The 14,086-nt window shown below is 45.1% G+C and overlaps 1 protein-coding gene across 5 annotated transcripts in view; it reads right to left on the reverse strand.

Annotated features, from left to right (window-relative positions):
• Positions 1-14,086, reverse strand: part of MYRIP (myosin VIIA and Rab interacting protein) — a 201,690-nt gene that overhangs the window by 51,622 nt on the left and 135,982 nt on the right. For all 5 annotated transcript variants that reach the window (XR_010609766.1, XR_010609765.1, XM_065665520.1 and 2 more), the window contains exon 4: positions 910-1,046. Coding sequence is in view for 3 of the 5 variants with exons in the window: in XM_065665520.1 (XP_065521592.1) it covers positions 910-1,046 (137 nt within the window). In the remaining 2 variants the exon portion in view is untranslated. The remainder of the gene's footprint in view (positions 1-909; positions 1,047-14,086) is intronic.

The following is a 14,086-nucleotide window of genomic DNA, read 5'->3' on the forward strand; positions in this document are numbered from 1 at the left end:
GAATGCATGGGTTGTTTCCCCCTAGAAGCCAAACTCCACTGTTTTAGCCCGTTTCATATCTCCAATTACTTTTATGGGCAAGACACTGTAACACCAGAGTTAAGGGAGAACTGTGTCTCTTCATCTAAAAGGGTGACACCGATACTTAATCAGCATCTTTGAGCCCTTGACAAATATCAGTACAAAAATAAGATGTGGCCAGTTTCAGACTCTTAAGCATGCAAAACGCTGAGGACAATCTGAAGTTTTGGTCTACTTGGATACTGAATGTATCCCATTTAACCAAATCCTGCTTCAAACCCCGCGGAAATGTGCTCTAAGGCCAAATGTTGGATGCCAAATTACTTTCTCATTCACAGACTACTCAGAACTGTGATAAATTTTGGAACACGGGCTAGAATATAAACTGCAATTTACTTCACAGACTGAAGATAACAGTTCTCCTGTATCAGTGGCATACTTACGATTAAACATTCTTTGAATTCAGAAACAGATCTCCAGACACTTCACCTCTTTCTTCTCTTCACTGAAGTACTTGATTTAAAGAAAAACCCTTAAAAAGATCTCTTTTGAATTTATCTCAGATTTTCCACTGTCTCAGCTTGTGTGTTAAAGTAGATAAGCTGAGGGGGAATGGCTTTAAACTGACAAAGGGTGATTGAGATGAGCTCTTAGGCAGAAGCTCTTCCCTGTGAGGGTGCTGAGGCGCTGGCACAGGGTGCCCAGAGAAGCTGTGGCTGCCCCATCCCTGGCAGTGTTCAAGGCCAGGTTGGACACAGGGGCTTGGAGCAACCTGGTCTGGTGTGAGGTGTCCCTGCCTGTGGCAGGGGTTGGAACTGGATGAGCTTTAAGGTCCCTTCCAACCCAAACCAGTCTGGCATTCTATGATTCTATAGTAAGAAATCTTACCTATTACATCAGGACAACCTCCGCTCTCCAGTCTATGCTTCTTGTATAAGTTCTTCAGGACTTTGGCACTTCCGAAACACTTGAAGCGGCTTTTGACATTATTGTAGTACCAATCCAGAGACTGGGTCCTTAGGAGCCTAAAACGGAAAAACAAACGATGTATTTGGAATGATTCTATAACAAATAAACAGACGCAGTCACCATCCTTCTATGTTAAAAGGGATCTTTTAGGCCTCAAAGCATAACCATATGCATTTTTGAATACTTCTTTACTATTTATACTTTTCAGGTATCTGTTACACTGAGGCAAGAGGAAAAAAGAGGTCAATCATGAGCAAGTATCTGATTCATGTTACTCATGGTTTTATTTGGTTTGGCTGCTATCAGAAGAGGTGCTCTCCCTTTTACACTATAATGTCAATACTACAGCCTGGAACAACACCAACCACCACCAAGCCTTGGAACAGCACAGGGAGGTTTTAAAACCAGCCTTTACTTACCCCGATTTACAGGCAATGTCAGAACATTCGCCCATGAATGCAGTGCAAAAAATATCATTTTCCTAAGGATAGATCCCTGCGTCTGTGTGGTGAAACCAAGAGAGGAGACAAAGCATAAGTAAAAGACCTCAAAGCAGAATGAGCAAAGAACAGTAGGTGGAAAACCTAGTTTGGAGGGAAGGACTCACAACTGCAGCTTGGTTTCTCACTTCACGTTTAGCATCACTGATGTCGGTAATTCATCCTAGTGGATTCGTCTCCAGAGCTCCTATGCTTTTATAAAGCCATGAGATACTCTCAAGCTCTGCATCCTTTTCCACATGGCAATGGATGGACAGAACCTGCACCATTCCCAGGCAACACTACCAAAAGGTCACCTATCTCATTGCACTCACTGCATGAGTTAAGATAGTCAGCTATGAATGCTGACCTGGCAACTTGGGAAAAACGAAGAGATGGGACCCATTGCAAGGCTCTTTTCCCATGTTACCATGGGTTTTTTGGGTCTGATCAGTACTGTTTCTGTACAAACCAAAACCAAGCAGCACTGACTTCTCTATGAGGGGAGAGTGCTTTGCAGTAACACAACTTTAGAGTCGGGCTTTGTATCTGTAATGATATTTTCCACATGTGAACTTTGGAAGAGTCAAAAGGAAGAGATTACACATCAGTGAAAGAAGAGATTTGCCTCTGTACTAGTTAATCTGGTGTAAACACCAGGATTGGTATTTTTGTCTTCATTTCCTCATTGCTGCAGGATTAACACTTTGTGAGTAATTGAATCATCTCATGCTTCTCTCCTATGTGTTGGAGAGCTACCAACATCTCCAAATCTGTGCTTTGGTCCTGCACGCATTTTACAGCAGATTACGATGCCCCCTTCTCTAAAGCTTTTGAGCCTCTAATGGTGTGCAAGTCCCCTCTGTGAAATGAGAATTCACACTTCAAGCTGTATGCATTCTGAAGAAGCAGAAATGGTTGTAGCCTCTTCTTTTTCTGTGCCATAAAGACTGCTACGTCTTTCTTGCTAAATAGTCTTAACCCCTAAGGGCATTATTTATGTTATATCATACTGCAGTGCCGCTGAGCTGCATTTTGATGTGCTTTTGGCAGAGTGGAATACTGTGATTTTATGATCCTGCCTTACTCCAAAGTGTGCAAGGTAGGCAAACACTTGTGGATTAATAACACTTGAATGAGTATTATTGCTGGGCTGCACCCTCAGAGCGTGAGCAGCAGTCGAGGGAGAGGATTCTCCCCACCCTGCTGTGCTCTGGTTGAGACCCCCTCCTGCAGCCTGGTGTAACATCCAGCCCCAGGTCCCTTGGGGTCTGTGTTGAGCAGACTCCCGCAGGACGGGAGCTGCCTTACAATTCCTGGACCTTTTTACTTTTGTGCATGCGACTGTTCTTTAAGTTAAGTAAAGACAACTTAAAAAGCCAAACAACCCCACCTCTGAAATACAGAGCTACCCGTCCACAGCTCGGAACTGCTGCTCTGTGGGAGACTCCAAAACGCAACACGCAACCACATCAAACCGAGCACAGTATTACAAGTGTGGAAAAGCAACATCACTGCTTTACTTTTCACTCCTTCAAAGCATTCTTAAGGCTCCTTGAACTTCCTGGGGGGCTCAGCTGTGAGCGAAGAGATGCAGGGATTGGGAGCCAGGAGAAAGGGCGTAAGGGCTGAACTATGGCAGAGCTGGGGCACTGGTGGCCAGGACCCCTCCAAAGCAGACCTGCTTTGCCATGCTGCTGGGCTGGAGGCAGAGGAATGCTGCAGTTAAGTGTTAACCATGATGTCCCCCCCAAGGTAGGTGATGAGTGCCGCAGGATGACCTCCTTGACACCCCTCCATCACCCTCTTGCTGCACTGGTGCCATGTTCTGCATCAGCGGTTGGGAAACTCCAGCTAAGCCATGTGATGCTGCCTCAGGCACTGCCACAGGACCCCAGCACAGGCTCTCTCCCTGACCTGGCCTCACACACACAATAAGGCTCAAGGCTCTTACTTCATTTCCCAATGGAGAAAAGAGGCCCCAGCCTCATGCCCAGGGAAACAGGTAAGATTTAGCCTATCACTTATTTACTAGTTTCAGAGTAAAACTGCTTCAAACTCAGCATCCTGAAATACTCTTTCTCTGCCAGTAGCAGTATTTGCCTTCCCCCTTGGGCTAATGTTTTAGAGCTGTAACATACTGCTTGTTGTAAATTGCTGAATTAAAGCATTTCAGTTCCTTTCAGTCCCAGTGAAATCAAATGTAATTCCAGCTCAAGAATGCAACTTCACCTTCATTCCCTTTGGGATGAGCCATTACTATAGCACACAAACACCGCACACATGAATATCCTACCGAGGCTCATTCCTGAAAATCAGACTTTATATGTATACGTCTATTGAGAAAGTGCAGCCACAAGCAGAACAAAGCAGTTCTCCCTGTCCCTCACACTGAAACCATGAGTATCCTGCACCAGCAGAAATGAACCTGACCTGATAATTGCACTGCAGCCTATGTTAATTATCCAGAGCTTAACCAAAACAATGGTGCTATGTAAGGCATTTCCTAAAAACAAGCATCCTCTCGACCATTCAGACACAATCCACTGCCCCGATTTGGGCTTTTAAACTTCTGCCTTAGATCTAACCTGAACTTCCCCTGTTTCAGTTTGAACCCCTTGTCCTATCGCTACAGTCCCTGATGCAGAGCCCCTCCCCAGCATCCTTGTAGCCCCCTTCAGACACTGGAAGGCTGCTCTGAGGTCTCCACGCAGCTTCTCTTCTCCAGGCTGAACAGCCCCAGTGTTCTCAGCCTGTCTCCATACAGGAGGTGCTCCAGCCCCTGAGCATCCTCGTGGCCTCCTCTGGACTTGCTCCAACAGCTCCATGTCCTTCTTATATCAGGGACCACCAGTACATGAGGTGTATCACTGTAGTGACAGGACAAGAGGTAACGGGTTCAAACTGAAACAGGGGAAGTTTAGTTTGGATATAAGGACAAGGGGAATGGTTTTAACCTGAGACGGGGGAGGCTGAGATGAGCTCTTAGGCAGAAGCTCTTAGAATCATAGAATAGTTGGGGTTGGAAAGGACCTCAAGATCATCCAGTTCCAACCCCCCTGCCATGGGCAGGGACACCTCACACTAAACCATCCCACCCAAGGCTTCATCCAACTCTTCCCTGTGAGGGTGCTGAGGCGCTGGCACAGGGTGCCCAGAGAAGCTGTGGCTGCCCCATCCCTGGCAGTGTTCAAGGCTGGGTTGGACACAGGGACTTGGAGCAACCTGATGTGATGTGAGGTGTCCCTGCCCATGGCAGGGGTTGGAACTGGGTGACCTTAAGGTCCTTTGTACGATTCTATATCACCTTCAGCTGAGATTTATACCTTTTTGCCACTTATACCCACCCATGCTGCCATCTAACAACAGATTTTCACTTACCCAGCCCCATGTGCACACAGCTCCATCACCACATCCCCCTTCCATTTTGGCAGTCATCTGCATACTTAACTTACTTTTGCTATGAAGCTGTTTGGGTCTTCTCTGAAGTTTAGTCTCCCAATTACATTTCCTCAGAATTAAAGGAGTTCCTTTCACAGAGTCTGATTGCAACAAGACACCTCCCTTTCAAGACTTCTGCAAAGGATAAGGCTGGATGTAGGTCGGGTTCAGCGGTTTTTGCACCTCATCCAGAGTTAATCTTCCCATTTGAAAATGGTCAGGCTAAAAACATCTGGTTCAAGTTGGGCACAAAGCCATCATCAAAGGTGAGTTTGGTAAGGACCATTTTCAGGTCTGTTCCCCAGAAGATGAGTGTCCTGCAGCAGTTGAGGAAAACACTGAAACAACACTGGTATAATTGTAATTAGGTTGGCTCCTCTGGTAGGAAAACACAGGTAAGAATACAACATGTCAGCGTTTATCTGAGCTATTTTGCCTTACATCTTCCCTGTGAAGCGGAATGTCAGGAACGCCTGGCTCACAAATGAATGCGTATCTGGCATATTAATCTGACCTGCTGCCTTCAGGAAGCCTGTTGTGGTTTAGGGTAACTGAAGGGAAAATACAGCTTTTTGCAGCAGTTATAAAAGTATTTTTTAATAAAGAAGAGGCTTCTCAAACTCGTGCTCCACTGTAATTTAGTTGACTCTAAACACTAGGGGTGAAATCATGACTGTGGAGAGTTAACAGCAGTTAAAAGAACAACTTAAGAAGGGGCAGGACCTCTCTTCAGGCGTCTACCAGCAGTAAAAGATGTGAGAAGCCATATCCAATAGAGCTCCTGACAGTATCTCAGCAAGAGCTAATAAACTTTTGCCACAACACCACGTTTATGAGGATGTTTGCCATGTCTTGCAGCCATTAGTGAATGTTCTTCCTCCAGCGCTGCTTTGTAAAGTGAGCATCGGCTGATGGGTGCTTATTTCTCCAGAGCTGACTTCTGAACCTAAAAGTTCAGGAGGCTGCATTGCAGGGGAGCTTGCAGAGAGCTTGCAGTACAAGCTACTGCTGCTTTCAAGCCACTTTGGCAGAGCCTTAGGCTGTGAAAGAAATGGGATCATTTAGGTGTTCCCTTGTCCCCACACGATGAACAATACCGAGATCACTGCCAGCAGACATACAGCTAGCCTGTTTTTCATGACTGCCAATGCTGCAGAGCTCCCGAACCATCCACTGGTGTTTGCCTATCCTAACACTGAAAGGTTTTCTTAACATTTAAGCTGAATCCTCCTTGTTTCTATTTAAACGAGACAGTTAAAGATGTTTGTGCTCTTTTCTTCCTTCTTTTTCTCTGTTTCAGCATAGATCATGCTCACTGTTGCTTTCTTTCCCTGGGACAAGGGAAAAAAGACCCAAGTGTCCTATATTGTTATTTAAATACAAATCCCAGAACTGATAATTCAAGGCTTTACCAGTACTCCTTCAAGAAGGCTAAATGTACCTGTCAGGATGTGACAGCGCAGTGCAGTCCCTATGAATGAGGTCCCACTGAGAGCACCAGGGATGTCGCTATGATATTGAATCTGAGCTATGCAATGCTGGGAGACACCCATCCTGGAATTCCAGACCGGTGTGGGTTGGAAGGGACCTTAAAGCTCATCCCGTTCCAACCCCCTGCTATGGGCAGGGACATTTTCCACTAGACCAGGTTGCTCCAAGCCCCATCCAACCTGGCCTTGCACACTGCCAGGGATGGAGCATTCACCACTTCCTGTCAAAGTCTTCCTGTAGAAACTTCCAACTCTTTAAAAAGGAAGTTCCTGTTGAACTAAGTCCAGGGCATTTTCACTCCACCTTTTCTTTAACCTCACAATTACACGGATGCCACTCTCAGAAGTGAGGTTTAAAGTGCACCTCCACACTAGCTGGTAGATGTGATGTACCAATGGGCTAAAATGTTGCTTTCATGGGAGAAATTCCAGCACGCAACTCTTAACACCTTCTTATCAACCAGCAAAGAACTCTCCCAGATAATCCAACCATGAAGCCTGTCATTCACAAGAAGCCTTGTGGTCATATCCGTTCCACTTCCACCCCACAAGCCCAAAACACCCATCTCTCTTCATTTTACTGCTTTCATTTCTAGGTTGGTGCGTAACAAGCCCCACATGTTACTGCGACCACTGTGGATCGTTCAGTGGCCAAAAGTAGTCAGTGGTCCTCACCACCAATGGTGTGATGGGGCTCAAGAACTTCTTTTCTCAGCCCTTCTAGGTTTTGCATCCAGTGGCTGGCAATCACTGCCCCACCACACTGGATTTGCCTCTTAAGGCTTTCATTAAACTCTCTCACAGCTGATGAACAGGACCTGTCAGCCCAGGTGGAAAGAATAATGAGCAGCTATTGAGTATCTGAAACCAAATCAAAACAAATCCACATCCAAACACCTCTCTAAAAGCTGCAACGGTCCGGTATTGTCAAAATGAAACATTCCACATGCTGACTGCCAAGTGCTTTTTATGAGGATATTTCAGATTACGGGCTGCATTCATGACATTTGTGTATGATCTCCGGGATTTATGCTACGACATAAAAAGCATAAATACACAAATGATAATATTGCTACTGAAACAAATCTTTCTCCCTTAAAGTAATGGAAATATTTCACTTTATCTGAATCCCTTCCCCCCTTCCTGAACCCCTTTTCAGTTCACCTAAAACCTTTGTTTTCCCCCCTCTATTTCAATCTGCAGTAAAGTACATTTTCAGTGCCTCAATATTTCCAAACAAAAGAAATTCCATCTCCTGGCCATTCGCTACTAAACGGTTTTTCAGGCAAATCCTAAGAACTGATTGCCACTGCATCATTAGCGGATTTCTGGCACCCACATTCACCACCATGCTGAAGCAAAATACAAATAAACAGGAATCAAAGCAAATTATTACAGCTACGCTGAACACAGAAGTTGTCATTTACTGTCACAGTTGTTTCTACTCGCCACCACACATCAATGTGATTTTTGCTTCCTATTTCTGATAGAAGACAGGCAAAAAGAACAAAAATCCACCCTGACAGTACCTCAGCGTGAGCGCGTTCTGCTGCTTTTCTTAAGAAACAACAACAGCAAGAGATATTCCTAAATTCTCTTTGGAGAGGCATTCATTTCCCGCTGAGCTATTACCACCAATGTATCCTTTGCACCTACTTGCCAAAGGGAAGGAAAATTCGCACAGAAACCTTGTGTAAATCGACTTCAGAATGCAGACAGCAACATCAGAACGCTCTCAGGAGCGTTTGGTCACTCAACTTCGCGCTCATGTTAAGGAAACACAAGTATTTACAGTCAAAATCCAACCCGACATCAACGGATACGAACAAACGCTCCCTTCACCCGCCTGAGAAACGCTCCCCATGGTGCCAGCAGATACCAAATGAAGCAACAGAACATCAAGCCGCTTTGATTAGTTGCTCTAATTACCTAAGTGAAGGCTTTGCTTCCTGCAAACTTCATTTTTAATCCACAGATTCTTGAAAAGCAGCTGAACACCACAAAAAGGTCCACGAAGCATAAAAAATATCACAAGACAGATACAAACTCTGCTCCATCAAAGATACCCGAGGATAAACCATGCAAATTAAGTCTGTAATCCTGATTAGAAAATACGCAGGGCTTTTAACACAAGAGCTCCAGAACACCAAAAAGACAACAATCCTCTGCTTTGAGGTCTGTTTCTGTTCTTCTCTTGGGAGAAAGCTGTGAACAAAGAGCTGTGAAACGCCAGCAAGGATGAGCAGGCTCATCCCCATGTACAGCCAGGGAGAACGCTGGGCTCATATCAGGATTATTTAAAACAGAAAGGGGGAAGAAAAATGATTCAAAAGAAGCCCAAAACCTTAAGACATCACTGGGGAGTGAAGAGATGTGATTTCAGTTCCTCTTTCGCAGTGGTTAAGCTTGCCCTGCAAAGCCCAGCTTCTGAAGGAGGTTTTCTTCTGGGAGCTGCTCACATAGGCTGAGACACCACCCCACTGGGAGACAACACGTCCTTGTAGCTTTGCGATTCCACAGCCACAGAACAGCCTAAAAACCACATTGTTCGTTCAGTGCCATGTTATCCAGCAGGAGCAAGACACCTCCAAATCCAAGTTCCAGGCAGGTCCCTAGCTGGGAAGCATAAGGAACATATTTCCTTGCCACCCATCCACTCACAGGGGTAGGAAGGAGGAGTGAGAGGGAGTGATGCTGCACTCTCCATATAGTAAACCTACCCATTCGTGCTTCACGTGTTTATCCAGCAGTTCAAGCAAGGAGATTTCCTTGAATTACAGTGGAAAATGGGGAATTGCTGGCCAGCCCCAGAAGGTGGGCTCAGGCAACCAGCACACCTCAGCTGCTCTTTTGAGCATGGACCAAGGAAGGGCAAATAAGGACTGAGTGAGGGGATGTGATGCTGTGCGACGGTGCTTTCTACAGCTGTGTGCAATGAGCATCCTGAGCTCTGAAGTTCCTTACCATTCTACTGCTGCTTTTGCAGAAAAGGAGCCTCCTGTATGTTGTGCTCCTTATCCATGGAGCTCTCTTTGATGCAGCCTTTAAAACACACAGGACATGGGTTTTTTCCCTTCTTATTTTCTCAAACCACTTCCTCGTCCCCACACGTAAAGTGGTGGAGCTTTCCCTGTTGCACAGGAAATATCTTTAGTTGGCAGCTTTATTGTGCAAGCTGCCCAGCAGCCGGACAAAAGCTAAATTCCAGATTATGGCTGAAAACCATCGGAAAAATTCCAAAGCCTTTACAAATTATACAAATGAGACCTTAATCCCAGCTGGCCTCACTAGCGGGGGCTCCACATCTGGGCACACGCACAGATGTACCGCTCGTGGGGATTTTCAGCTATTTGAATAATGAAAAATACAACCCCCTCGCCCTCCCTCTATTTTTGTTAATACTTGTATCACAATAATACACCCCCCACAGTCCTGCAGGCACAGATTAGCCAGGCTGTCAGAGAAATACAGCTGTGGTGGATGAACCATCACTGGAGACATCCCAGTCCCGGCTGGATGTGGTTCTGGGCAACCTGATCTGGTTGAAGATGTCCCTGCTCACTGCAGGGGGTTGGACTGGATGAGCTTTGAAGGTCCCTTCCAACCCAAACCCTTCTATGGTTCTATGATTCTAAACCCATTCCTGCTCAGAGCTCTTGGGTAAAATCAATCTGCTGTCCAGAGCTGGATTTACTTCTCTAACAAGCAGAAAGCTTCAAAGCCAAGCAATCTGCCTGTCTTGTCCAGGGCAAGCTACTCTCATCTGCATGAGGCAAGGGGTATCCTTATAGGGCCACCCAGCCGTGGTAAGATGTGTGGTATCAGTAAGTTAGATCAACAGCAATTAAGGAAATGGAAGGAACTAGAAGAAACATTGTATGAACAGAAAGGGTGAAACCAGGAAGAGCTGCAAAGCTACCTTGTCATGCACATGGTGATGACAGTGCGCAGCGGGTCCTCGCGTCCCTTAGAGCTCGCTTCTGACTGTGGGCAGTGAGTGGAGTGCAGACATCACAGCCCTTCTCAGGTACAGCCACAAGGCTCATCTGAGAAGAGCCCCTCCTTCACTAAGAGAAGAAACACACACCAAGAATTTTCTAGTTCCCATTAAACTGAGATGAAAATACAGCAGCCAAAGGATCCTAGAATCCCAGACTGGTTTGTGTTGGAAGGGACCTTAAGATCATCCGGTTCCAAGCCCCTGCCATGTGCTGTAGATAAACCTCACGCTGTCCTGGCCCCTTTTTCTTGCCATTCTTTTTTCTCAACTCTTCATTTTCTTTCAGAAGACACGAAGATAAGTTTGGAGAATGCTGGGGCCGCAGGCAGAAGGCAGCGCATCAGTGGATGTGCTGCTTCATTAACGTACTGACCTTCTTTCAGGAGGTCAGTCGACAACAAATCACTAGTCCTTGTCCAGCAGACCCAGAGACACAAAAAAGCCTATTACCTATAAAGCTAAAATACGACCACATAGCCTCTGCAGTTCTGCGTTTGATCTGTTACAAAAGTAGTGCCGGTGCAAAAGAAACGTTTATTACCTACATATCCACAGGAAAATAATGGGGTGACCATTATTAAGGATGGTGCTATGGATAGAGCAAACACATTTTCAACCAAAATAAGGTAAAAATTGTTTGGGACCCCTAAAAAACATTAAAAGAATCAGATAATTGAGATATAGATTAGTCTCCAAGAAGACGGAGTAGTCAATACGGAGTCAAATGGATACATTAAAACAGGTAATGTAATGGGAAGTGGAATGATAAAACAACTATCCCTTCCAGACATGAAACAAAAATATATATACTGGCTAGTCAAGGGTGCTTACCCTCAACTGTTCTTGTATTTATGCTAGAATCATATTCTATTGTATAATTCTGTGATTCGATGATTCTAAGTATTCTTTCAGCTATGATTAAAAAACTACTCCTTTTCTTCAGAACTTCAGTTTTGAACAGGAGTAGAGACCCCAGGGGTAGGAACACCAGGGAAGAAGGAAAACCAGACAAAAATCAGGGAAAACAAGAATTACTTGAGTTTCAAGAAGGGAAAAAACCACCTTTCTTCTTTCCCAGCCCCAAAGGTAAGAGGTTGTACCAATATAAAGCATTAGGAGTATCTACAAGTACTTACACTCACACTTGAATCATACTCTGAACAATGACAGGTCAGTGCTACTGCTTTGAAATACTTGGGATTTATACATTTAATCCATCTACGATATTGGTTAAATAAGACAAGCTGAGAAGCTAATATTAAGTAGAATCATAGAACCATAGAATAGTTAGGGTTGGAAAGGAGCTCAAGATCATCCAGTTCCAACCCCCCTGCCATGGACAGGGACACCTCACACTAAACCATCCCACCCAAGGCTCTGTGCAACCTGGCCTTGAACACCCACCAGGGATGGAGCACTCACAACCTCCCTGGGCAACCCATTCCAGTGCCTCACCACCCTCACAGGAAAGAATTTCCTCCTTATCTCCAATCTAAACTTCCCCTGTTTCAGTTTGAACCCGTTACCCCTTGTCCTGTCACTACAGTCCCTGATGCAGAGTCCCTCCCCAGCATCCCTATAGGCCCCCTTCAGGTACTGGAAGCTGCTCTGAGGTCTCCACGCAGCCTTCTCTTCTCCAGGCTGAACAGCCCCAACTTCCTCAGCCTGTCTTCATACGGGAGGTGCTCCAGTCCCCTGAGCATCCTCGTGGCCTCCTCTGGACTTGTTCCAGCAGTTCCATGTCCTTTTTATGTTGAGGACACCAGAACTGCACACAATGCTCCAGGTGAGGTCTCACAAGGGCAGAGTAGAGGGGCAGGATCACCTCCTTCGCCCTGCTGGTCACGCTCCTTTTGTCCAGAAACAGACTTAAACCCAAGAACTTCTTTCATAAACAGTAACAGGAGTATTTTATAGATTGGAACTAGCTACCAAATCCCGTGACACGTGATGATTCAACTCCTAGCTTTGTGACAGATTAACTCCTTAAAGGACAAAGTGCCATCATTCTATAGTAGGTGAAGCAGCTAATAAAACTATTTTACATATATCCTATTTCATGCTTCATTTTTCTATGGATTATCGCTACTCTGTACGATCAGTAAGTACATACAGATACCACAGTTATTTAAAACTTACTAGCTCATTCACAATAATGCCATTATCCTAAAGCAATTAAAATCTTTGAAAGGCAGATGATTAAAATCTCAGCAAGTAAATAAAAGAAATGGTCAAATTCCCTTTACATCCATTTTACAGGTGAAATACTGAGGCAGCAAAAGACTATTCCAGTGACTTTGGAAATCTTGCATGCTGAGGAAGGAAATCAGGTATCTTGACTATAAAAGCCTGTGTTTTTGACTCAAGTTGATCCTTTTTGCCTTCTGAGGCATTAAACATTTGCCTCAAAGCTCTGTTTTCATATCTGCAATTTGCTCAAATTAAGTATTTTAGATTAAACACTTGTGTGGAAGAGAAAAGGGAACCAACCCTCTCAAAATCTTTACCCATGAAGAACTGAGCGAGATCAAAGGGTCGAATAAGGCACTGTGACAAAGCATGCAATCCTCCTCCAAATCCACTAGACAAGCAGCACATCTGAGCCTGGAAACAGCCTGTAGCCAGGGATTTGCCAGATTGGTTCAGTAAGATATACAGCAAGACTTATAAATGGCTGTATACAATGACGACAGTTGCACGTCTTGAAAAGTGCTATCTGCATTAAGTCTTTTTAGTCCTGCTTTTACTACAAGCTAGGCTGCTTGGCTCGGAAATGGATCAAAGAAATAAGATATTCCCATTTTACAGCCAATGAGCCTCAAACACTTCTGGTATCTCAGCCACTCCTGCCATACAAATCCCTTTGTGCAAGCCTGCACTCCCTGAGGGCCAAACACTGGCTTTATTCTCAGAGGATTTGGGATGACACAGAAACCTATGTGCCCCTACCTAGAGATAGGACAAGGGGTGATGGGTTCAAACTGAAACAGGCCAAGTTCAGGTTAGATCTAAGGCAGAAGCTCTTCCCTGTGAGGGTGCTGAGGCGCTGGCACAGGGTGCCCAGAGAAGCTGTGGCTGCCCCATCCCTGGCAGTGCTCAAGGCCAGGTTGGACACAGGGGCTTGGAGCAACCTGGTCTGGTGTGAGGTGTCCCTGCCCATGGGAATTGCTGCCTCCCCTGATACCGACCTCAGATCAAGTGTTGCCCCTGAAGCCACTTGTAGCATGTTATTTTGGGTAAAAGCTTTCATAACAGTCTTCAATCCTATTAGAAAATGATGCATGCACTAATTGCTGTATATCCTTGCCAGGTGGATGCACCCACCACTGTACCAGAAAAAACATACTTGGACAATCGACATTAGGGTTTTGATATAGCCTTCATAGTAACATGTAAATGAAGAACAAATAAGCCACTGTAAGCCACTGGTCAATACGGGGGGATATGAAGATAGCAAGTGATGGCACAGACACTGTCATACGCAGTCCTGGGGTAAAAAGTTGGACTTGATCATCTTAAAGGTCTTCCCCACCATTGGTTGATTCTGTGACTCTGTTGGGCCATAAAGTACAGAAAGGTTTCGGAATATCTACCTCCACTCTAAACAGTCTTTTTCAGACACCCATATGCATACTGCAAGGCATAGGCCAGAGATCAAACACAGTACAACACGTGCAGCACCATAA

The sequence above is a fragment of the Lathamus discolor genome, chromosome 2, assembly GCF_037157495.1.
Source record: "Lathamus discolor isolate bLatDis1 chromosome 2, bLatDis1.hap1, whole genome shotgun sequence".
NCBI lineage: Eukaryota > Metazoa > Chordata > Aves > Psittaciformes > Psittacidae > Lathamus > Lathamus discolor.